The sequence below is a fragment of the Sardina pilchardus genome, chromosome 21 (genome assembly GCF_963854185.1).
Source record: "Sardina pilchardus chromosome 21, fSarPil1.1, whole genome shotgun sequence".
Lineage (NCBI taxonomy): Eukaryota > Metazoa > Chordata > Actinopteri > Clupeiformes > Clupeidae > Sardina > Sardina pilchardus.
The window spans coordinates 29444613-29469217 of NC_085014.1; the positions used below are offsets into that span (position 1 = coordinate 29444613).

General features: G+C 42.5%; 1 protein-coding gene across 1 annotated transcript in view; it reads left to right on the top strand.

The window, feature by feature from the left end:
- The first annotated feature begins 5378 nt into the window (after window positions 1–5378).
- Window positions 5379–24605, top strand: part of LOC134068994 (uncharacterized) — a 52381-nt gene continuing 33154 nt past the window's right edge. Inside the window, exons 1-6 of the mRNA XM_062524837.1 lie at window positions 5379–5499; window positions 5615–5688; window positions 6402–6502; window positions 6708–6832; window positions 7622–7797; window positions 22082–22158. Of these exons, the coding sequence (XP_062380821.1) occupies window positions 22126–22158 (33 nt within the window). The 5' untranslated portion in view covers window positions 5379–5499; window positions 5615–5688; window positions 6402–6502; ... (1 more) ...; window positions 7622–7797; window positions 22082–22125. The remainder of the gene's footprint in view (window positions 5500–5614; window positions 5689–6401; window positions 6503–6707; window positions 6833–7621; window positions 7798–22081; window positions 22159–24605) is intronic.

The following is a 24605-nucleotide window of genomic DNA, read 5'->3' on the forward strand; positions in this document are numbered from 1 at the left end:
TTGCGGGCATCAGTGAGTCGCTATTAAAGGGTCAGTTGCTGCGTTTACATGAGAGCTTTAATTCCGAATAAAACCAAGTTAATTCTGAATAAAAGTTAATTCCGCTTTAAAGGGATATTCCGCCATTTTTGGAAATACGCTCATTTTCCACCTTCCCTCGAGCAAAACAATCGATATTTACCTTGTTCCCGTTCATCCAGCCATTCTGTGAGTCTGGCGATACAACTTTTAGCTTCAGCCTAGCATAGATCATTGAATCGGATTAGACCATTAGCTTCTCGCCTGCTAGCTTCATGTTTAAAAGTGACTAAGATTTCTGGTAATTTTCCCATTTAAAACGTGTCTCCTCTCAAGTTAGAAAGTGCAATAAGACCAACTGAAAATGAAACCTGGCGTTTTTCTAGGCTGATTTGACATGGAACTACACTCTCATCTGGCGTAATAATCAAGGCAACTTGCAGCTACTGGCACTACTACTGCTTGTTGTCTATGGGGACTATTTTCAGATGCTGAGTACGATATCACTGCGCCTATGGTACGTTTGCAAGTTGCCTTGATTAGTACGCCAGATGAGAGTGTAGTTCCATGTCAAATCAGCCTAGAAAAACGCCAGGTTTCATTTTCAGTTGGTCTTATTGCACTTTCTAACTTGAGAGGAGACACGTTTTAATTGGGAAAATTACCAGAAATCTTAGTCACTTTTAAACATGAAGCTAGCAGGCGAGAAGCTAATGGTCTAATCCAATTTAATGATCTATGCTAGGCTGAAGCTAAAAGTTGTATCGCCAGACTCACAGAATGGCTGGATGAACGGGAACAAGGTAAATATCGATTGTTTTGCTCGAGGGGAGGTGGAAAATGAGCGTATTTCCAAAAATGGCGGAATATCCCTTTAAAAGAGACCATGTAAACGCTTATTCCGCTTGAAAATGATTATTCGGAATCAAACTTAATTCCGATTTAAGTGGTTGGTTTATTCCGATGTTAAAGCGGAATTAACTCCCCTCCTTCATCATGTAAACCTTTATTCCGATCAAAAGTTTATTCCGTTTGTTTGGCGCATGCTCGTACAAGGAGGAAGAAGACGCGCATGCTCGTTTCATTGCTAATTTGGCTCCGTCTTCTTCCCCCCTTCTCCGACAGTCTTCTCCCCCTCAGCTAGCAAACGTGAAGCTTGACAATATTCTCGAGCTGCCGGTTAAATAGTAGGCCTATTATCAGAATTACTGTGAAATCCGTTTTCATTATGTTATTGTCCATGCTGTAACGTTAACCCGAGATGACAAAAAAGTTTGTTTTCTTCCGGTAGGCCTTATTAGGCTACGTTCATGCGCCGCCTGTCCAATCGGAACCCTTCCCGACCCTCAGACGTTCAGCGGAATATAATAAAGCGTAATTAACGTATGTTCCATGTAAACGCCAATTCGGAATTATTATTTCCATGTAAACTCGAAGGAGAATATTTTAATTCCGATCTATTTAATTCTGAATAAACTAATTCAGAATTAAAAACATTATGTAAACGTGGCCACTGCACCCTAAAATAGGTTTTTTGAGCTGTTGATTGATTGAAAATACTCATAAGTGGTGAACTGTACTATTACCAGGGTTAATATTGACAAAAATCGTGTTTCTCGACAAAAGTAACATTTCGTCTGATTTTGTATTGGAGATATTGCTCTCTCGCGCATACTACCGTTTGAAAACATGCCATGGCATGTTGGTCCAAAATACTATTGGAATGCTGACGTTGTCCTGCACTTCTAGTCCGACACTACGTCACCGGGTCGTTACAAATTAGGACTGAAACGCCCCAACACCTGCTGCCCTGATTAGCCTACCTGTGATAAGCCATGTCTGCAGCACTCGTTCCCAGATTGACACGAAATCACCATGGTTGATTGGTTGCAGCAGTGCTGCACTCTCTCTCCAAATTTCCGAACGTCTCGCCCATTTTGAAAGCCGTTTTCAGAAATGTGAAGTGGGTGGAGTTATGGGGTGAAGTGACTCTTTAATATGCGGGAGACTCCCGGAACTTCCGGGAGACTTGGGATGTCTGGGGACACACAGCCTTGGGGAGCAAAAGGGGTTCTTTACAGGAAAGGTTTGGTAGCCTATGGCACACAGATTAGTAAAGTCTACCTAAATGGTTTATTTAGCTACTATAGACTCAGCCTTCACATTTCTATAGGTATACTCAAAATATGTACTCAGAATATAATGCAATTTACAATCATTAAATAAGAACTATGTTTTACAGCTCATCACCAGCTATCAGTCTAAAACTGTGGCAACTGTAGTAGACCCCAAGGATGCGACAATTGTTGGTCTCCTCCAGCGGAATAAATGGAAAGCGGCCGCTAAGATGATTTTGAAGAGTGGCATAGTAGGTGTCATCAATGATTAATGTATGGCTGTGTGCAGCCCAAAGCAGGACTTTATCCTCTTCAAATCCTCTTCAGAAGATTTGCGCGCCTTTTCATTCCAGAAGCTGGAGGCTGAACTCAAACGCCTTGCTCCCTTCCTCCTGACAATCCTCAACACGGTTACGAATGGATCACTTCTCACCACTTGTGCAGCAGCTTTCATAGCCCTTAGAGGCAGAAAACCCCAACTGTCTGCCTTTGCGCATTATATCAACTATTTTACAGTACAGTAATTTTTCACACAGTTGTGCTCAATGTTTCAATTTAGGATTGTGTGTTAGTGTTGCTGTTGTTTCAATGTGTTCTGTAACAGAGGAAGTGGTACAATCCGAAAGTGTGGAACAACAAAGACCAATAGACGACTTTGATGTGGAGCCCTTGCCCTTACAAGTATCCAGTGATGCTCCGCCAACATACACCATTGTCATGGACAACCTGGCCTTCTATGTCTCCACTCATCACCAATCCAGCCAACACAGCAATAAAAGCATTCATTGGACACATGACATAGCAGTCCAAGAACGCATAACACTCCATCACCTACCAACTGCAAAGCCGACAGATGACCTTGCACATTATGATGTTGGAGCATCACTCCCTGGGGACTGTTACGACCCTGTGCCCTCCTCAGGCCATCCCGTGTCAGTGCACGGGCGGGGGTTGGACCTTGGGGGGTTAATGGTTAATTGGGAGCACCGGTAACCAGGTGCTACTAAATTAGGGGCTGTCCTTTCTTTCCCATTAGGCACTTTTCTTCTTTCATGCAGGCACTTATTTTGATTATCTCTTGCACTTGCACTATCCTTTAGTTTATATCTCTCTTTTCTTAGTCTATTTAGTCTCTCACATAATCTACTGATACCTACATTGCATCCACACACACGCACGTCACTCTCATTCATTTTCCCCTAGACACTTTCTATTTGGTAACGTTTATTAGTTTAATTCAATAAATTATTATTTGCTTTGAAGCTTGTTGTCCGTGTCCCTCTTTATGTTGCGGTCTGTAACGAGCCGGCCGTAACAGGACCTACAAAATCATTTGCGCAGGGAGTTCATTGTTCTTGGCAGCAGAATGATGTGCCAGCACCTGTCGGTGTTCAGTGGCTTGTCAGATGTTGGTGCACCACATGCCACATCAGTACTCCAAGGAGATGGCACAACGTTCAACTGATGTTAGCATTTATCCAGACATTCAACAATTTTTAAAGTCTCTCCCGTCCCGTGCCTTTTGCTACACATTTACTCTGTATTACTGACATACCCTTTTGTCTACCTGTAGTTCCCGTTAGGCCTCCTATTCAAGAACGAAACGAAAAGGGCAGACCTGATAGACATACTGAGACATATTCGGGCTCAGTAAGTATAACAGCACCACTGTGATCTCCATGGTCAAGAGATATCTGAATGACTTGCTACACACAAACTTGAGTCACTGTATCATTTGTCCTATCATCCATGCAGGTATGTACCAAAGGGTCCTGATGGGTACACAGTAGGGCTGGGACAACGCATCGACTTAACCGATTAGTTCAACGCAAAAAATACGTTGGTTCAAAATATGCGAATCGACACGTCGTCAAGATCAAAACAAGGTTGGCGGCAACATGAGTGACTCCTCAGAATTTCAAAAGTGCAAGGCACTGCAGCACGCACTCGTTCCTCTACAGCGTTTCTCTAACTATGGGCCGCGGAGCTGCGCCGGTCCGCAATGTAGAGAGACTGCTGGTCTGTGAGGCGTGGAGTGAAATTAGGCTCGGTGCTTCACCTGATAATTTGCTGCGCAATTGATGAAGCAACCGCGGCCCAACAGAAAAAGAAAACAAAAGTTTCAGCAATGAGGAGGAAATACTTGCTAATTTGATGTGAATAAACATACAGCAACACAATTAAGTGTTGGTATGAGCGTTCATTGAATGCATGCATGTGCGTGTTTGCGCGACAGAAACTGAAACTAATCGATAACGTTAGTGGCAAGTTCCGTTCAACCTGCTGTTTAATTATTTAACGACATTTAATAGAACAACGTGGATTCTTGATACAGAGCAGAGTATAGTTCAGTCAAATTTGAATATGGTCAAAAGATTGTAGCCTTAGTCTTTCATCTAAAAATCTCCAGATCAGTGATTTACGCCTATCTGCTCAACCGTAATACATAGACTAAAGTTGGTACGTGTTTCCTGAATCCTTACATTCAGAGATTCAAATGGAATTTCATTAAAAAGCATGTAAATTTTGTCTCCATTTGCCTACCAGAGTTTGATGCTTGCATGAGGGAATCACCCCAAAACAATAGCACTAATATTATTGCTGTTGTTTTCAGAAGTACCTTGTATTTATCATGCAACCAGGCAAAATCTATTGTAATTATACTGTATCTTACATTACTAAAGCAGGTCTCTGATTTTTTCACAAACTTTTTGTGAACAATGTTGGCATTTAAAACATTGACTGCTTTGAAGTGAAAGTACACTTAATACAGCATAATAATAATTGTAATAATGATCATCATAATGATGATTTGATGGGGGTATACAGTACGTGTAGGTGGGCCCTATGGCCCCAAAGTCCCAAAGACTTAAAATAAGCCTACTTAACTTGTCATTTTATTGATGACAGTTGGGATCTTGTCCCCTTCAATTTGACAACACTCCCAGTGTTTTCAAGGCTTCAAGGTTTTATTGAATGCTACCTCTGACTTAGAATGCATTACTTTGCACCTGCATAGTCTTTCATTTTGGAATTTTAAGAGCAATAAACATACATTGCAATGGTTTATTTCATTCAGATATGTAAATCAACATGTATATATTGCAATTAGTCAATTAGTGGGGAGATAATCGAATCCAACCGAAAAAATGAATCGTTAGATTAATCGATGCATCGAAAAAATAATCACTAGATTAATCGTTTAAAAAATAATCGTTTATCCCAGCCCTAGTACACAGACATTGTCATTGGGGGTGACCGTCTCACAGAAGCAAACTGCCGTAACGTACAGTGGACATTTGCTGATGCGGACAAAGCTAAACGGATGGATGGGCTGATCTTCAAATTTGAAGACTGGCATGAAGTGAGTAGCCAATTTCAACAATTTGAAACATAATGAACATGATAGCATATGGAAAAAAAATAGTTTTTTCATTGACAGTGATCCCCCTCCCCCCATGACATCTTTATCTGCTTAGATCCACCAGAACATATTCTACAAAGAGTCAGCCAAAGACCACGGCACACTCTTTGCAAACATGACCAAGTTGAGGTATAAATATTTTTATGTGTTTTTTGTTTTTATTTTTATGTATTTATTAGATAAACCATATTTGTATAAATCTGTTTTTTTTTTAATTGTTAAAGGGATAGTTCGGGTTTTAAGACACGAAGTTATATGGGTTCCCTGTCAGCAACGTTGTGCATCAGCACTGACTTACCCCCGACAGCGTCCTGTGAGCCGAGATCCAGCCGGTTTTTGATCGTTTTTGATGCCGGACTATTTTCTTCAGCAAGTTTCTGGGGTCACGAAAGTAAAGTGTTTTTCTTCTCAAAACCATATGCGTTCAACAGAGTGATATATTTGCACCACAAAAACGTTGTCCAGCTGTCAGTAGCGCGCAGTGATAGGAATCGCGAAAAATAAGTAAGTGATAACGAGGTTTGAATTTTTCCTGGACAACGTTTTTCTGGTGCAAATATATCACTCTTTTGAACGCATATGGTTTTGAGAAGAAAAACACTTTACTTTCGTGACCCCAGAAACTTGCCGGACTACTTTCTTCAGCATCAAAAACCGGCTGGATCTCGGCTCACAGGACGCTGTTGCGGGGTAAGTCAGTGCTGATGCACAACGTTGCTGACGGGGAACCCATATAACTTTGTGTCTTAAAACCTGAACTATCCCTTTAACAAAAAGGTTCTGTGCTACAAAGTTGTCAAAGTTTGTCAGTTCTTTTTCGAAAAGTAAAATGCTTCCCACAGTGTCTGGTGATGTTCCTAATCCAGTCTACATGGATATGTCTGGACTCTTGATGGATTGGGAGGGAAACAACCACCCTGCTGATATATCATGAACTCAGATGGTATGAATTCAGTTTTGCTTGTCGTGCCTGTTAACTAATCTTTTCATTTTGGCGAGCATGGCTGGTCTGTAAGAACTGTCTGGAAGAACTGAATGTGTGTGAGAGTGACAGTGCCTTCCTACAACGGAGGGAGCTTTTTAGCAAATGTATTAAAGAGGCACAGATGTGTCAATCCTATTTGTAATGATATGTATTTGTACCCTAGATGCAGTAATGCCAAGCGCGGCCCACGTGCAGACTTCAATGCTTACAGGGACTTTGTCATTAAGGATACAACCACACTCTTCTTGGCTGCAGCAATGGAGATCTTTGGCTGTCAGAGGCATGGAGGTATTATATATAACTGGAGAGCGTGACTAAGTCCCGCCCTCCATACAAATGAATGGCCGATGCTAGGCTAGTAAATCTGGCCAAGTTTCATCAACGCCATATTTAAAACTGGAGCTCCGATCCAGCGCCAGTCGGCTCTGACCATGCGCAAAGTTCCAAAGCTGGAAATTAAGCATGGACCTAATTGATTTCTATTGGACATTCTGGAAAAAGAGAGTCATACTCCTGTTCAGAGGGTGGCGATAATGCACATACCTTGCTTGCCACGTAACAACAAGCAGAAAAAGTTGCTGAGTCCAGTGGAGTGTCGCACAGAGTAATGATTGGCTGTAGGTACCCGTCCACCAACATGTACGCGCATGAGAGCTCGTGCCCAACACGGATTTTCGTGCACGGAGCTGGTTCTAAATGCTCCATGAGGCGCCATACTGTACTTGAAAATGGCGCTTGCTAACTTGCCGAAGCTAATCAGCACGGCCTTGACCCCCTGGTCAGAGGATCCCATAGAGCTACGTAAGCCCAGTTTCTGTGGTGCTGTATTCCTTGGCCAAAGCCCCTCCATCCCAGACCCTACTCAGTTCTCCACCTTACAGGACCTCCTTCACTCTACTACCGCCTCCTGTCATGGGGTGGCAGGGCCTTCTGCAACACCATCAGCAGACACCTACCATGATGCAGAGATTGCTATCCTAAGACAGGCTCAGCTGAATTCCTTTGGGAATGATCTGGCATGCCTTCAGACCCACAAACCCCTTCCGAATTCCAGTCATCTTCTCTCCCTTGCACCAGAATTAGATCCAGTGTCGGCAAAGCAGTGACCTGCCCCCTGCTGCCATACATCCAGTTGTCCTGGACCCTGCACATCCAATCACGAAACTTCTAATTACGGATTGTGATGACCGCCTACACCATCCTGGTCCAGAGAGGCTTTTTGCTGAACTGAGGAGGCGATTCTGGATCTTGAGGTAGGGCTGGGCGATATGGCTAAAAAATGATATCTTGATATTTTTAGTCCATTTCACGATATACAATATATATCTCGATATTTTTACATTTTCTCAAAAGAACTTCATGAATTCTCACTTTTACCCAGTGATGTTTTAAATAGGGCCGGGACTTTAGCGCGTTAATTACGATTAATTAATTACACAAACATTAATGCGTTAAAAAAATTGACGCATTTTAATCGTATGCCTATTTATTTTTGCACCGCGGAACGTTTCTCACTGGATGAGTTTCAGACGGACCGATTATACTGGAGCACCAAGTAGTTCGGTTCAGACCATAGACTGTAAGGTTCAGACAAAACAAACCACAGTGGCACAGTGAACATGAACAAAGAAGCTGATGTGACCGCGTTGGTTGGCCCCGTGGATGGGAAATGTTGTTACAAAAAAACGAACGGATGGAAGCGCAGATAAGAGCATGGTTGTGTGCAACCTATGCAACAAGGACGTATCACCACAGGTATCACCTCAGTGCAAAACATAAAGCAGCTAGCTGCTAGCGTGGACAAAGTATACACTAATCCAGCGAAACACGGAAGTAACACAAAACCGCCATTACTGCGTGACTGGCTGCTAAGAAATTAGCCCGTTGGTTCCATAGGCGGCTGTTGCAGAGGTTAGCTGTCATTAATACACGTCTTATACCTTATGTTGTTAATAAATTACCTTCATTGGTACGTTTTGGCACAGTCTGACATCATTGATCCAATGTAGCTTGCACCTGACATTTTCTTTCATGAGCGGGATCTCTTGTTAGACATTCTCTGACAGGATGCTTTCATTGAAAAGCACAGGCAAGTGTCACTCGTCACACTCGCAGGCACGCAGTAATGGCGATATTCAAGATGGCAGCGCCCATAAAGTTCGCGCTGGATTAGTGTATTGTGATACTCCAGTCCGGACACTTGAGGGAAACCTCTGAGCTTTATTTATTATTAAATAGCAACCGAGTTGCTGTTACAGCCACAACTCACGCTAATAACAGTAATCCACCGCACCTAATTCCATGTCCAACTTTCATAGACCTAAAAGAAACTTCACACTCAGAACCGCATACAAGCACACACGCACACACGTAAACTCCGCCCCCCAGTTCCCCTTAAAGGGACACAACAATTTCATGAACTCAACTCAAGGTAACAGGTGACACAATTAACAGGATATCACAGTATTATAGTTTACAGAAGGTCTACCTATCTATAGGCTACATGAATTTCTGAAAATGTACTATTTGTAAATATGGTATTGCAAAAATTGCACTGGACTGTTGGACTTATTAATAAACAATATTTTTGTTGCTTAAGCTTAGGCCTATGTATTCAGTCATTATCCAATAGTAGGCTATACTAAAAATCCATGTGAAAAAAAAATACTTCTCACTGTTCTCAGGTCATATATTTATATACAATTAAAATGCGATTAATTTTGATTAATTAATTACAAAGCCTCTAATTAATTAGATTAATTTTTTTAATCGAGTCCCAGCCCTAGTTTTAAATCATGTCAGTATGAATCAGTAGGCTAGGATAAATCATACCAGTCCAAACCCTGGAAATTATATCCACATTAAAACATTCTTAGTGGTTTCTATTTTAAATTTGTATGTAAAAGCAGGGGTGAAGGTACTTTTGAATCTTGCCAGTAGCCTTCTATGAATGTTTCTCATAGGGAAACGTGTGCTTGCAAAAATTTCAACACACCCATGGTACATCAATTGGTTTATTTTAGCCTATTTGCAGAGCATGGCCTGTTATTTGGCTTTATCATTCACTGTTCTTCTTTCCCTGCCTTCACACTATTAGGGATGAAATGTTAACTCACTAATCTTTTTTGCATGGCTTCATGGCTTTAGTTGACTTTCCAAATAAATTAAGCTTCTTTTAATGTCTCTGAATGTCTCCATATGAATGATGTCTACTACATCTGACGGTGGTGCGTGCTTCTTTAAGTAGTCGTTCGGTTGTTCGTTGATAAATAAGAAGTTTGCGCTTTCGTTAAATGAGACAGCCAGATGCACTCATAGACAGTAGCCTAATCTGCCTCAATGCGCAAATCTCATCAAAATAAAAATCAATCGGGAGGACGCATAGACGAGCATAGCACAATAAATGCATGTGTGTAGAGTGAGATGTGCGCATTTGCGCTGTCGTTTTGAAACAGTCAGACGTGCACTTAGATAGACATTAGTTCTTCTGCCTAATGCATGGGCATCGCTGTAACTTTAATTTGAAGATCCCTTGCTGTTTCGGTTTGTTTTTTGTTTCGTAGGCCATAACCAAATCAGAACTGCTTCCATCTATTAACCTAGCTCGTTGTTAAACAACACTGGCCTAGACATGCTACCGCTGCTTGAACTGAAAGTTCACTTCTTTTCGTCTGAATAGATAGTTCAGGATTGGTTGGTGAGTGTTCACGTTGTTACTGAGAGGGAGGGGGAGAGGTTACGATGGATAGGGACACAGGTCTGCACAGAACGGCAGTTCTTTACACAGTAAAAGGTTGCCGCTGGCCAAAATGACAAAAATGGTGAAATACTCGATATTTGCGATATGACAAAAAATGTATCTCACATACTGTAAACTGCGATATATCGAGTATATTCGGTATATCGCCCAGCCCTATCTTGAGGGGTCGTGAGGATGTCAGGAAACATTAGCACAGGTGTGCAAAGTGCCAGCTATCCCGTGCCAAACCCCTTATACCCCAAATGGCTGATCTCACTCCTGCTCGCCTACGCCTCTGTGAACCTCCCTTCTATTCCACTGGGATAGATTGTTTCGGGCCCTACACTGTGAAGACTGGCAAGCGAGTAGAGAAAAGGTAGGGTATTATTTTCAAATGCTTGACAACTAGATGTGTACATATTGATCTACTCAGTCACATGAATACAGACTCCTTCTTAATGGCACTAAGGCGCTTTGTAGCTCGCAGAGGGAAACCTTTTGAGCTGCTATCTGACAGAGGTACCAATTTCATCGGGGGCACCAGAGAGCTACAGGAGGCCTACCAATCCATGACGCCTGACCCCCAGTCAATCCTAGCCAAACAAAGGATCGCCTTCAACTTCAACCCCCCACACGCGCCCCACTTTGGTGGGATGTGGGAGCGTGAAATGCCCTGCAGACCACTCTAGGTGCCCAAGCATTCACTGAAGAGGTGCTACGCACAGTGATGATCGAAATAGAAGGTATCCTCAATTCTAAGCCCTTGGGTTATGTCTCTTCTGATATTGCTGATCCCGATCCGGTGACTCCTAACCTATGGCTGATGGGGCGGCATGACTCCTCCCTCGCCTCCCTCCTCCTGGTAACGTATCCTGACTCTGAGCTGCGTAGCCTTCGCCAGTGGCACCATAGTCAAATTCTTTCAGATCATTTCTAGGCCCACTTTCTAAGAAATGATCTTCCCTCTCTCCAGCCTAGACAGAAGTGGCGTACTGATAATCCTGACCTCCAACTTAACACTGTTGTTCTTATTCTTGACCCTCAGCTCCCCCGATCCCTTTGGCCAGTAGGTAAAGTGACCTCCCTCCATCCTGACAAGAACGGCCGTTGTAGGGTTGTAGATGTCAAGGTGGGGGACAAACAGTACAAGACCCGTTGCCCGCCTCATCCCTCTCCCTGCTCTACCGGAACCCCAATTTGGGGGCGGCTGTTTGGAAGTTTAGCTATGTGCTGCTCAGAGTGGTAGATAAAACAGAGTGGCGACACTCCCATAGACCTCCATAGGAAAAAATGGCAGCACTTTTTCCAGGCTATTTCCTCGTTATGGGGCTTTTGGAACTGTTTACAGCCAATCTCTTGGTCAGTAGTCAATGAGTTAATTGATTACACCTTCCAGCATCAGAAGTACATCCCACCAGAGAATGTCTAAGCCCGCATTCACACTGTCTCCGTCCGTTAACGGATCTCATTCACTTTGCATGGGGCGGACTCGAAATGCATTGTGGGTCCGTCCGTCGCTTCAGCTCCGTTGCCTCCGTCAAGAAAGTTGAGAAATGTTCAACTTTTCAGGCAGCGACGGATCCGTCAGCCAATCAGACCACGTGTATGCAAATACACATACGGCAGATCCAACCTCCGTGATCCGTTGACGGACGGAGACAGTGTGTACGCGGGTTAATAGACCTCTGAAGTTCGCCTACAAAAAGGATCCAAAGCTGCCATCTTTGCCCATATAATTGAAGCTAACTGCCTATGGCAAGTTGCATGGTAAGTTAGCTCTGGGGTAGCAAAGATCAAAGTGTGCCGTCTTCACCTACCGAAGATCACAGTATCCACTAGATGGCAGTGGACAAAACTCTGTAGTGAAAAACGTCTGCATTTCCAATGTCATCATCCCTGCAAGAGTTTAACAGGTGCGATAATTGAAAATCCCCATGTTATTTTCCCATAGAAAAAATCTCAAGATACCGGATCTCCTTATTTGGGCAAAGATGGTGGCTTTTTTGTAGGCGAAATTCAGAGGTCTATAAGGGGAGAACGACCACTCGCTGAATACTTCCGCATGGTATTGCAACTAGAGGGCGATCGCGAGCAAGTGGAGAATGACTGGAGGTGAATGGAGTTTCTCCTAAAATCCACTTTTCTCTGAATATCATGTTTTGTGTAGAAATCGGAATATTGCATATGAAAGGGGGGTCAAGTATTAGAGTATTAGATTTTTTAAGTCCCTTAATTGCTCTAAAAAGCCTTTCAAACGTGTCAATGACGTCATTCATTAGCAGGGTGCTAGCGTGTTATGGGCAACAACGACCAAGCCTGTGAGAAACCAAAGGGCCATAAGTAATTGTTTATTCAACTTTCGACCTATAACCCATATTGAGCTGGCAGAAATTAAAATCTAATCTCTGATTTTTTAATGACAATCAGGTGAAACAGACCAATTTAGACGTCTAGCCCCATAGACCCCCATTGTTTGATCACTTGCTTGTGACCGCCCCTAGTGGAACTGCAACGGGAACTGCAAATACAATGCAGGTACAATGGAGTTAATAGCGAGTGGACCGGCTCTCCATAAATGGGCTCTGATCCCACCCTCGTGCGATTCAGCCATTCAGCACAGGTTTTTTTGGAACTTTTGATCGTGGCGGCAACATCAAAGAGTGTCGCAACCATGGAGGTATTATAAGAACTGGAGAGAGGGACTAAGTCCCGCCCCCATTCATTTCAATGGCCCATGTTAGGCTAGCTACTTCAGTCAAAAAAGTTTGAAATTGTATGAGGCAGTGTGAACAGTCAGCCCTAAAATATATGAGAAGGAATCAGATTTGAATCAGATTAGTCTGCAGTCAGTTTATTGTCACCCTTGGTGAAGTTGAGTAATAAGAATAAAATCCCTTTTTTGCCAATTTACCCTGGTCTCACAATGAATACAAAGAAAAAAAAAATATTCAACCTTGAAGGGAAGCAAATTTATTCTGATAAAACCAAATAAAGAAAGCACCACAAAAGTGCCACAATTATTAGCACGTGTTTGTACTTGTTGTCCTCAGAGATCAGTGTGGCCTGCGTGGTGCCATTCAGGGTAAGGCCCGTCCTCTCTCCCTTAGCTGGGCACCATACACCGGGCAGAGCTGTGGCCTCCCGGACTCTAGGCTGGTATTGATGACCGTCCATTTCCAAACAAGGCACATGGCTCGCTTTGTCCCCATCTCCATGCAGCAGGGATGAGCTCTTATCGCCCTCCTCGTCCAGCTGAATTGACCCCTGATCTACAGTTGACTTGTTCAGGACTGTGGAGACTGGAGAGAGATTAAATGATGATTGTAATTAGTTTGTCGTACAACTGCAAAATGTAGGTGGTCTATTCAACCATCAGAAAAAAGTGATACTTACTGCTTTCGTCTTCGCTGAACTCTTCATAACCATCTCCATCAACATGCAGTGGAGATGGGCTCCCATCCTCCTTGTCCAAAGGTGCCCCTTTGTCATTAGATGACTCATTTGGGTCTGTAGACAGAGATGAAATGATGATAGTGAGTAAATCTGTCTAACATGTAGACGTCCATTTCAACTCTTTTCAACCGTCTGAAATTGTGATACTTACTGCAGTCCTCTTTGCTGATCTCTTGAGCTCCATCAACATGCAGCGGAGATGGGCTCCTCCTACCCATGGATGACTCAGTCAGGTCTGTGGACAAAGATGATTGTAATTAGTGAATCTGTCAACATTAAAATGTAGGCGTCCATTTCACCTCTATTCAACCGTCTGAAATTGTGATACTTACTGCAGTCCTCTTTGCTGATCTCTTCATCTTCATCAACATACAGCGGAGATGGGCTCCTACTGGCTCCCTTGTCCAGCTGAGGTGTCTCGTTGTTAATGGAGGACTCGGTCGGGTCTGTGGACAAAGATGATTGTAATTGGTGAATTTGTCAACATACAAACGTAGGCGTCCATTTCAACTCTATTCAACCATCTGAATTTGTGATACTTACTGCAGTCCTCTTTGATGATCTCTTGATCCACCTCTGGCGAGCGAATTAACTTGTCATGTCAAAACTGACGTTAGAGTGATATACAGTCATGGTTGAAATTGTTGGCACCCATGCTAAAGTTGACTAAAAAGAGGAATATCAAATCATCTTTTGGAACTCAATGCAAATCAAACAAGCTAATAGGCTAACTGAACAAAACTGAACAAAACACCATACCTACCTCTAGGTATGGTGAAGGGTGTGTGATGATGTGGGTACATTTTAGTTCTAAAGACCAAGGGAACTTTATCAGGATGCATAGTATCCTGGATCCATGAAATAAGTGGCCTTTAAAAATAAAAAAAAAACTGCCTAACCCTATGTGTTAAATTCCCATATGGTTACATAGGGGTGCCAATATTTTTGACCCCAGTATTTTGGGAAGAACATTTATTTATTTATGATACATTATTCATTCACAAAGAAAATTGGTGTGTCCTTAAAGGTTGGATTTTTCCTAATTTTATTACTTAAGCCATTAAAATCAATTTCCAAAAGATGATTTTATATTCCTCTTTTTAGTCAACTTTAGCATGGGGTGCCAACAATTTCAACCATGACTGTAATTATGACCGCCGCTAGCATAGCTAGCGAAGCGGTCATATAGTTGTTGTCAAAGTTTTTTTTTTTTTTTCCCGTCATCGATCCTGAATTTTTCGTCAACGATTCCCGGGACACCGTAACACCGGAGCACATGAAACTTGGTGGGCATGTAGCCCCAGTAGACTTCTGTGGAAAAATTTTGTTTCGTCCCCGGGGGTCACTCCACCCCCGCGCTGCCCCCGCCCGTAGCCCAAAAATGACAGTTTTTCCTACATAACTACCTGAACCGTGGCGCCGAGGATGACAAAATGTTTATGGTACAGTATGTTGGTCTCAAGAGCTTGCATCAACTTAGCTTATAACCTGTCATTTGTGATTTGCACCCCCACGGTAAAAATTGAAAATGCAATGTAATATTACTTTAATTGCCCCCATCTTCAGATGAGATGTTATGAACTGCACCAAATTTCATGTGTATGATTAACCCGACACCCTCTGGGAGTATGCCAAGTTTTGTGGAATTTCATCCATGGGGGGCTATAAAATAAATGGATTTATGTGTCCATTCAGGACTGTATACCCATCGGCCTCTAGATGGTGGTCGGCCTGTATACCCATCGGCCTCTAGAAAAACTGTTCCAAACACACATCTCAATCTCTGCTAGTTTTTGTCCTAGAAACATATAAGTGACACCATTAGAAACCTTTAATCAACTAGTTTCCAAATATATATGTTTTAAAAGAGAATGGTTGCTCTGGGTGCTGGATACTACAGTTATATACACACACACACACACACACAAACATGCAGGAACACACACACACACACACACTAGAGTTCTCAACGGGCCGGGTCGGCCCGACAAACCCGACGGGACCCGCGGGTTCGGGTCGAAAATAATAAGCAGATGACTCAGGTCGGGTCGGTCCTCGGGCTAAATATTTTCCACTCAGTGGAAAAAAACAAAACAAAAAAAACATTAATCATTGCTGCTGTTTACAGCGAATCATCATGAATTTCTCTATGGGGATCTATCTATCTATCGTAAAGGAAGTCTGGCTGCAGCATGCAAGGTGCATGCTATCATGGAGCGGGGGCAGACGTGACGCTACTGTGTTGGGAGATGGAAGGACAGAGCTTGCGGCAGCTCTGTCATGTGTTGCACCAACATTTATGAGTTCCTGTGCAAGTTCTAAGAATCTGTCTCCTTGAACAAAATAAAATGGCAGTAGCCTATTGTTGCTGGGCTATACGTCTTTGTGAATAGCTAACAACTCATCATGAAGCGTGTATGACGCAGTTATTGAAATATCATGCTCTGTGGATGATTCTGCCTTTTTTATAGCAAGAACAGTACGTTTTCCCATTTATATCATGTTTCTATTTTGAAAAATATCGTTTCACTAGGTTTTACGTGGGTTAGGTAGGCCACTGCACATAATTGTGCCCTTAACGACCGTCCGTCTCCATAGATAACAGGAAAACTCGACCGTCGGCGTCGGGCCGCGGGCCGGGTTCGGGTAGATAATTAAAATGTATTTCAATTTCAATTTAATGTTGCTTATAGAGCGCCAATACATTACACATGTCTCAAGGCGCTTTACAGAGTGTTAGACATTCAAAGAGAGCCCATGAGTAACAGGGGCAAGGAAAAACTCCCTAGAATTGGAGATACATATAGGAAGAAACCTCAGACAGACCCACGACTCAAGGGCCCAACCCATCTGCCTTGGGTCAGTTAAAGTACAGTCATTTGTAGTTTGAAAGTTACAATGACAATGAAAGTTCAAATAGTCCAGTGTAGGGAATAAATTGTCCATTAGTAATCCATTAGTTATTTCGGAAGGTGATGGGTCGCTGGGATCCGAGGGCCAAAGATTCGGGCAGGGAATCACAGCAGGCGATGTTAGGGCAGTCATAGGGATGGCGAAGGCAATCGAAATGTATGTGTCGGGTTACATCGGGCTCGGGCTTTGAATATGGAAGCATATGAGTTCCATAATTCAAATGAGAATGCATTCTGCAATATGCAATTCTAAAAGACATTACATTAGGCAATTGCTAATTCATTATGCAATTTAATATTACAATTTGCAATACTTTCTTTCAAAATGCATTTTAATATACAAAGTGACAATGCAATCATCAAATCAATTGGATTTATTTTGGTTAAAAATTTGAATAAACATGGATTGAATTGCATTCCATTTTGCCATGGTACTTTAGTCTCAAAATTCAAATGGCAATTCATTTTGCATTTCAATTTTCAATATTCAGTTTCATCTTTTAATTGTCAATTACTTTTGCAATGTAATGTTCAAAATTCAATGTAGAATTGAATTATTTTTTATTTTTTTAATTTATTTAAAAAAAAAATGAAAATGTTTTTTAAAAAAAAATTGAAAACATTTGGAATATTTTTTGGCAAAAAGTTTTGCCCGGTTTGCAGAAATAGCGCCCCCGTTATTGCATAGCACTTTGTCACGCTCTTTGTGTCTCAAAATTCAAATGGCAATGGCAAACGCGATTCCAAAACACATTGCAATTTGTCAGTCTCCCATCACCCATGGCGGGAACTACGTCACGTCCGTGTTTATCTCGCATTGGTCAGTCTTCTCTTTAAGGCGGGTCTTGGGCAGGGCGGCTGACGGTCTCCAGGTAGAGAAGAGAACGTAAATGAGAAATTGTCACTGACACAGTAGCCTACTGTTGGAGGTGATGGGCAAAAACAGTCGCTCAGCTATTGAGGGAGGCAGGCGTGTGTGTGTGCGCGTGCGGAGACCTTGATCCGACCGTACGCCACCCCCTCCAGGAGCGTGTATCAGGGTGAAGCGTGAAAAACAGCACACAGGTAGCCAGGGGAGCTGAGGGAGCTGGCAGCCCAGGGCCCTGGAGCTCATATATGGGTGGAGCGTTTGCTCCTCTCAGCCGGAGGACTGCTCCAGATTAACGACCATAGACAGTAAGATAGGCTACTGACAGGGCTAACACAGGTCTACTAACAGGGCAGGGCTGTTAATGACAGGGCTACATCGTTTCATTCACACTCAGGCACTCCTGGTCTGACCACGAGCGTCCAGCTGCAGCCTGCACTGTCAGAACCGGAAAGGAAGCGTAGCCACGTCCTGAGATATCGATGGCTTTGCCCCAAACGAGGAACGTGCATCGTTCTTTTCACAAATACACCATATTTTTAAGCAAATAAAGTGGTTTACTTAAGATTACTCAGCGTTTTATCAACGTTTGGTCAGGACCGGAAAGCAAGCGTAGTCACTTGCTGAGATATCGATGGCTTTGCCCCAAACGAGGAAGTAGTTTTTCACTGATCGTTGATAAGAATGTAGCACAAATTAGCAAGTGCATCTTTTAATCAGTGTCTACGTTTTATTTTTATAACGTAGCACAAATGTATTACATTCGTCAATGTCGACGTTTTTCAGTTATAGTTTTGGATGTTGAATGTTTGTACAAACAACAATCCAGTGGGATGGGATCACGTCTCACCGAGTCTCGCAACCGATTCCCTACCGGTGCAGCGAGAATATTGTAATATTTGGTTCGTGGTCGGAAGAGGAGTCAAATCACACACAGACAGGGAGTCACGTTTACAATTTATTTAAAGTTGACACACACAACCCAACCTCCCGAATGCACCCACCCTGCATTCATCCACACACAACCCACCTAAAACAGCCCTCTCTATGGCAGAGTTATGCTAGGGCAGCGGTGGCCAACCCGCGGCTCGCGAGCCACATGCGGCTCTTTGCCTCCTCTCGTGCGGCTCGCGGCTGCTCAACTGATGTTGACTTCTCCTCGGACTTAAACTTTTTCTTTTTGAAATAGCCTTTATTTCCGGTAAATAAAACATAATTTCAGAATTTGATAGTAGCCTATTGCCAAAAGTAAGTATTAATAGTTAACAATAATAATATTTAACCGTCATGATATGGATAGGAATTTGCCAAAAAGAAGCAGACGTGTTTATTCTCAGCCAGGTTTAATGCTAGGCCTACTGTTGCAATCAGGAATACCCTGAAGCTAATCGTAAGTAGAAGGAACACGTGCCATTGAAAAGGAGGTTGATATCGTTTTGTAGCATAACCCCTCTGGTTAATGTGTCAAAATAATCAAAACAAAAGCACTCCGAGATCGCAAACCTCCGCCTCGCGCATCCTGCTTAACATCTCGCGCCTCCGCTTAACATCTTGCTTAACCCTGAGCCCGACGGGACGCAAAGTGCGTAAAAAAACGCACACATTTTCTATGTTACATTGCTCCGCTATTATTAGTCACAGCGAGATGAGACTTATATTGCAGGAAAGAGCAGAACCGGGGCTTTCCAACGATACTAGAAACTTGTCTGTACGATCAAGTATGAAAATAAAATAAAATGATGAAGTTAAATCAAAGTATATCATATTTACAGTCTATATTGCTCTGCGTTCACCGGCGCATCCAGAACTCTCGCTTAAATTACTCGCGGACCACGCATCGCACAGACATGACACGCATATCAAATGAAAGAGGAGAAGCAGAGCTTTGCATTGATACCAAATGCATCGATCATTTCGTATGATAAAATCAGACGAAGTTACAAACAAATAATAATGTCATATAGCTTTGGCTACCTTTACTGACAAACCCCGATGAAAACATAACCTCATTTGTGGAGGTTATATGTTTCTAGCCTACACATTAGTTTGGTACTTGGTATGCCACTGATTCATAAAGCTTCAAACCTGAACATTTCCTACATACTTGCAAGTAGGCTACAAGGTAATGGCTATAGACGTCAGTCACTTGTTTTCTTTTTGTTTATTTTCTTTTTAAAAGTTAACTGAACACTTGACGGTCACATTGAATTATCAGTTGTTGGAGCATTGCTCATGGTAATAAGTCATTTAGTGAGGGCGAATTTGATGAGCGTCTGATCTTTGTTGCTTGCTACTGATCATTTTTCAATGATCATTGAGCATCTGCCAGGTGTCTTGCTTTAAATGAAAAACAAAGGAGCTATAACTGTAGGCCTAATATTGTGCTGTTGTAGCCTAGTATGGACACCTTTTTTGTTGTGCGGCTCTTTAGTTTTGTGGGGGGGTTTTTTTGGCTCTTCATGCTAGACTGGTTGGCCACCCCTGTGCTAGGGGAAGGGACTGGCCATTAACCCCGGCCTGGGGCTAACTATGCCCGCACACACACGCACAACACACACACACTCACACAGCCCTGTGAGTTGCCACAGCTAGCCCACAGAGTTCAGGTAATCCACAGTAGCCATAGAGTCCACAAGTAGCACAGTTAGCTCACAGAGTTCAGTAGCAGTGATCCACAGTAGCGATAGTCCACAAGTAGCCAAACGCTCCGGCTGGCCGCACGACGCACACCAGCCCGAGCTCTCCCTCGCACGCCCCTACTCACAACTCTTTATCCCTGATAATCATCCACAGTCGACAAGCTGCAGGTGTACCACTCCTCAATCAATCAGTCATTCATTCAATTTGTTCAGTGGGGGCACAGCCGTCATGGCCAGTAAACACCGTTCACTACAATATTTTCGCGGACCAAACGTTGATAAAACGCGGAGTAATCTTAACCACTTTATTTGCTTAAAAATATGGTGTATTTGTGAAAAGAACGATGCACGTTCCTCGTTTGGGGCAAAGCCATCGATATCTCAGGACGTGGCTACGCTTCCTTTCCGGTTCTGACAGTGCAGGCTGCAGCTGGACGCTCGTGGTCAGACCAGGAGTGCCTGAGTGTGAATGAAACGATGTAGCCCTGTCATTAACAGCCCTGCCCTGTTAGTAGCCCTGTGTTAGCCCTGTCAGTAGCCTATCTTACTGTCTATGGTCGTTAATCTGGAGCAGTCCTCCGGCTGAGAGGAGCAAACGCTCCACCCATATATGAGCTCCAGGGCCCTGGGCTGCCAGCTCCCTCAGCTCCCCTGGCTACCTGTGTGCTGTTTTTCACGCTTCACCCTGATACACACTCCTGGAGGGGGTGGCGTACGGTCGGATCAAGGTCTCCGCAGCAATCTGCCCCAGCTTACTCGGTGAAGTTACGTTGTCAGCTTTGCGATTTCCTGGAATCTTGCCAAGAAACTGACTATTTCACCCATCTTCGTAGTAGACATCTTCGAGATAATCAAAAAGTTCAGTGTCCGTTCAAAGGCTGTGCTTTTGAGAGCAGTGTGTACTCCTCTTTCAATACACACAAAAGTAAGCAGCATAGGAGTCACAACTGGACGATATTTAAATCAGAACTAATAGTTTGTAAACACGAAAGCACAGACAATGATATTTCCCAAGATCTTATCATTCCTGTGGATACAGATAGCTTGGATGACGTCACTGAAGACACGTATGACACAGATTCTGAAAATTTAGCAGAACATTTGGAACATAATTTGGCAGCTCTATTTTTAAAAATGCAAATAGTACTACACATACCAGAGAAGTCTGTCCAGGAGGTCATTCAGCAACTCTGTTAGTTAGTTCAATTGTCCCATCCACTTATATACAAGACCGTGAAAACCATTCTGCAGAATTATTATCCTGATATTGATGAGTCAGTTGTAAAAGAAGTGGTTGAGGCTTTGACAGACAGCAACATTATCACTACCTGCTGTGACAAAGACGGATGTCTCTCAACTAGTAAAAGACGAGCATCCTATGTGTTGCGTGAATTTCCAGTGGTAATGCCTATTGAGTATGTAGTGAAGAAAGGTGGCAAAACAGTTGCCTGTGTTCCTCTCCTGCAAATGCTTCAAAAATTGCTTGGTAGACAGGACATTTTACAGAAGTCCATGTGAAAACTAGTTCATGTACCAGATGAGTACAACACTTGTAGAGATGGCAGGTGCTTCAGAGGAAATGACCTTCTGTGTCGTGATGAGTTTACAATTGCCCTGAGCCTGTACATAGATGATTTTGAGGTTGCTAACCCATTAGGGACGTCAAGGGGAAAGCATAAGATGTGTGCGATATACTGGACCATTGCAAACATACCAGCAAAATACAGATCGGCACTTAATTCAATTCAGCTGGCACTTCTGTGCAACACAACAAAGAGCATGGCTATGACGCAGTACTGTACTCACTCATTTGTGATTTAGTCTCTCTTGAGCAACAAGGTGTTTATATTGAGCACCTTGGTGCGTGTATCAAAGGAACTGTATTGTTTGTGTCTGCAGATAACCTGGGTGCACACTCTCTTGCAGGCTTTTTCGAGAGCTTCTCCGTAGAAAAGTGCTGCAGATTCTGCATGGCGTCCAGGGCTGACACACAACTCCAACAGGTACGCTCTGGTGCATTTCCACTCAGAGACAAAGATACACATAACATGCAGGTACAAGAGCCTTTGAATGATCCAACAGTGTGGAAAAATACAGGTGTGAAAAGAGCATGTCCACTCACTGCAAAGTTGGAGTATTTCCATGTTATAGGTGGTTATCCGCCAGACCTTTTGCATGATGTGTTCGAGGGCATAGTTCCCATAGAAATGACTCTTTGCATTGCAGACTTGGTGGCAAAGAAGTACTTCACTCTAGATGTACTTAATGCGGCTATCAGATCTTTTCCATACTCGTTCACAGACAAAACTGATCCACAAAGTGGAAAAGGCCACAACCAATTGGTAAAGGCTTCTCCACCAAGGAAACAATAGGAGGGAATGGCCATGAGAATTGGTGCCTAATTCGACTCCTTCCTCTTCTCATTGGCCTCTCATTCTTCTCATTCCTGAGGGCGACAACACCTGGGAAATACTCATGCTGCTTAAGGACATTGTTGCACTGGTTGTTGCTCAAAGACATATGACAGAGTCATTGTACATCCTTGAATTGAAAATAGCTGAGCACAGAGAACTTCTGCAGAGTACAATCACAACATTTAGGCTACGTCCCAAACACCACTTCTTAGAGCATTACCCTCATCTTATTACTGATCTCACTCTTATTATAGTGCATGAAAATGCACTATATTGTTCTTCCTAGGTTTCTTATTATAGTGCATGAAAATGCACTATCTTGTTCTTCCTAGGTTTCTTATTATAGTGCATGAAAATGCACTATACTGTTCTTCCAAAGTATTCTTATTACAGTGCATGAAAATGCACTGTACTGTTCTTCCTATTCTTCTTATTATTACAGTGCATGAAAATGCACTGTACTGTTCTTCCTATTCTTCTTATTATTATAGTGCATGAAAATGCACTATACTGTTCTTCCAAGTCTTCTTCCGCAACTTCTTATTATTACAGTGCATGAAAATGCACTGTACTGTTCTTCCTATTCTTCTTATTATTACAGTGCATGAAAATGCACTGTACTGTTCTTCCTAGGCTTTTTCTTATTACAGTGCATGAAAATGCACTGTACTGTTCTTCCTCGGTCTTCTTCTTCTTCTTCTTATTATAGTGCATGAAAATGCACTATACTGTTCTTCCAAGTCTTCTTCCGCAACTTCTTATTATTACAGTGCATGAAAATGCACTGTACTGTTATTCCAAGTCTTCTTATTACAGTGCATGAAAATGCACTGTACTGTTCTTCCTCGGTCTTCTTCTTCTTCTTCTTCTTATTATTCTTCTTCTAACGCACGCAATTCAGCTTCAACCGCTTAACGTAGAAACTCCATTAAAATTTTGACGCGTAGGTCTTACTTACGCGATGTGGGCTTTGTATTTTTCAACTTTGTAACTTTTATACTTTTTAAACTATTAGTTAAAAACTATTACAATTTCCCCCATAGACTTAACATGGCTCATTATGACATCACGGCAGCAATTAGAATGTTACCCCAGCTGGTCAGCCACCTGGGCACCAACTGTCAGTTTCTCTCAGGCTTTACAATCTCTCTGAAGACTTCTGTTCTGTTCCCCTGTATCCTCTGCGCACAACAGTATCAAAATAAGTCCTCCTAATTCCATTCAACTTTATATCCATTCATCTTCTTCAAACCATTCACTCATCCACCCATTCTAAACAGTCTGCCTATCAACATCAATTAGACGCTCTACATTCAACTTTTAAACAATCTACTCTGTCTCAGGCTGACTAGCCAGTTAAATTGATTACACCTGTATCTGTATCCACTACTCTCAGTAGAGAGCTGTGTCTCTCCATTCTACAAGAATATAAGGCACATTCCATCCAACATTCTATCCATTCATCTTCTTCAGACCATTCACTCATCCACCCATTAAACTGTCTATCAACATCTATTAAACAATCTGTCTATCAACATCCATTAAACTCTCTGTCTATCAACATTAATTAGACTATCTACATTCAACTTTTAAATTATTTACTCTGTCTCAGGCTTTAAGAGTAGGCTACTCTGGCTCTCTTAAGACTAGCCAGTTAAATTGATTACACCTGTGTCAACTACTCTCAGAGAGCTGTATCAGTGTCTCTCTTAACAAGAATATAAGGCACATTCCATCCAACCTTCTATCCATTCATCTTCTTCAGACCATTCACTCATCCACCCATTAAACTGTCAATCAATATCTATTAAACAATCTGCCTATCAACATCCATTAAACATTCTGTCTATCAACATTAATTAGACTATCTACATACAACTTTTAAAGTATTTACTGTGGGTCCCTCTCAAGCAGCGTTTATATGTCCTCCCTCGCTCCTCGATCCTCAATGATCTACATAAAGAAAGATAGAAGAAGGGCTAGACTATCCCATTGTTGCCGCTCCATCATTCTTTATGTAGATCAGTGAGGAGCGA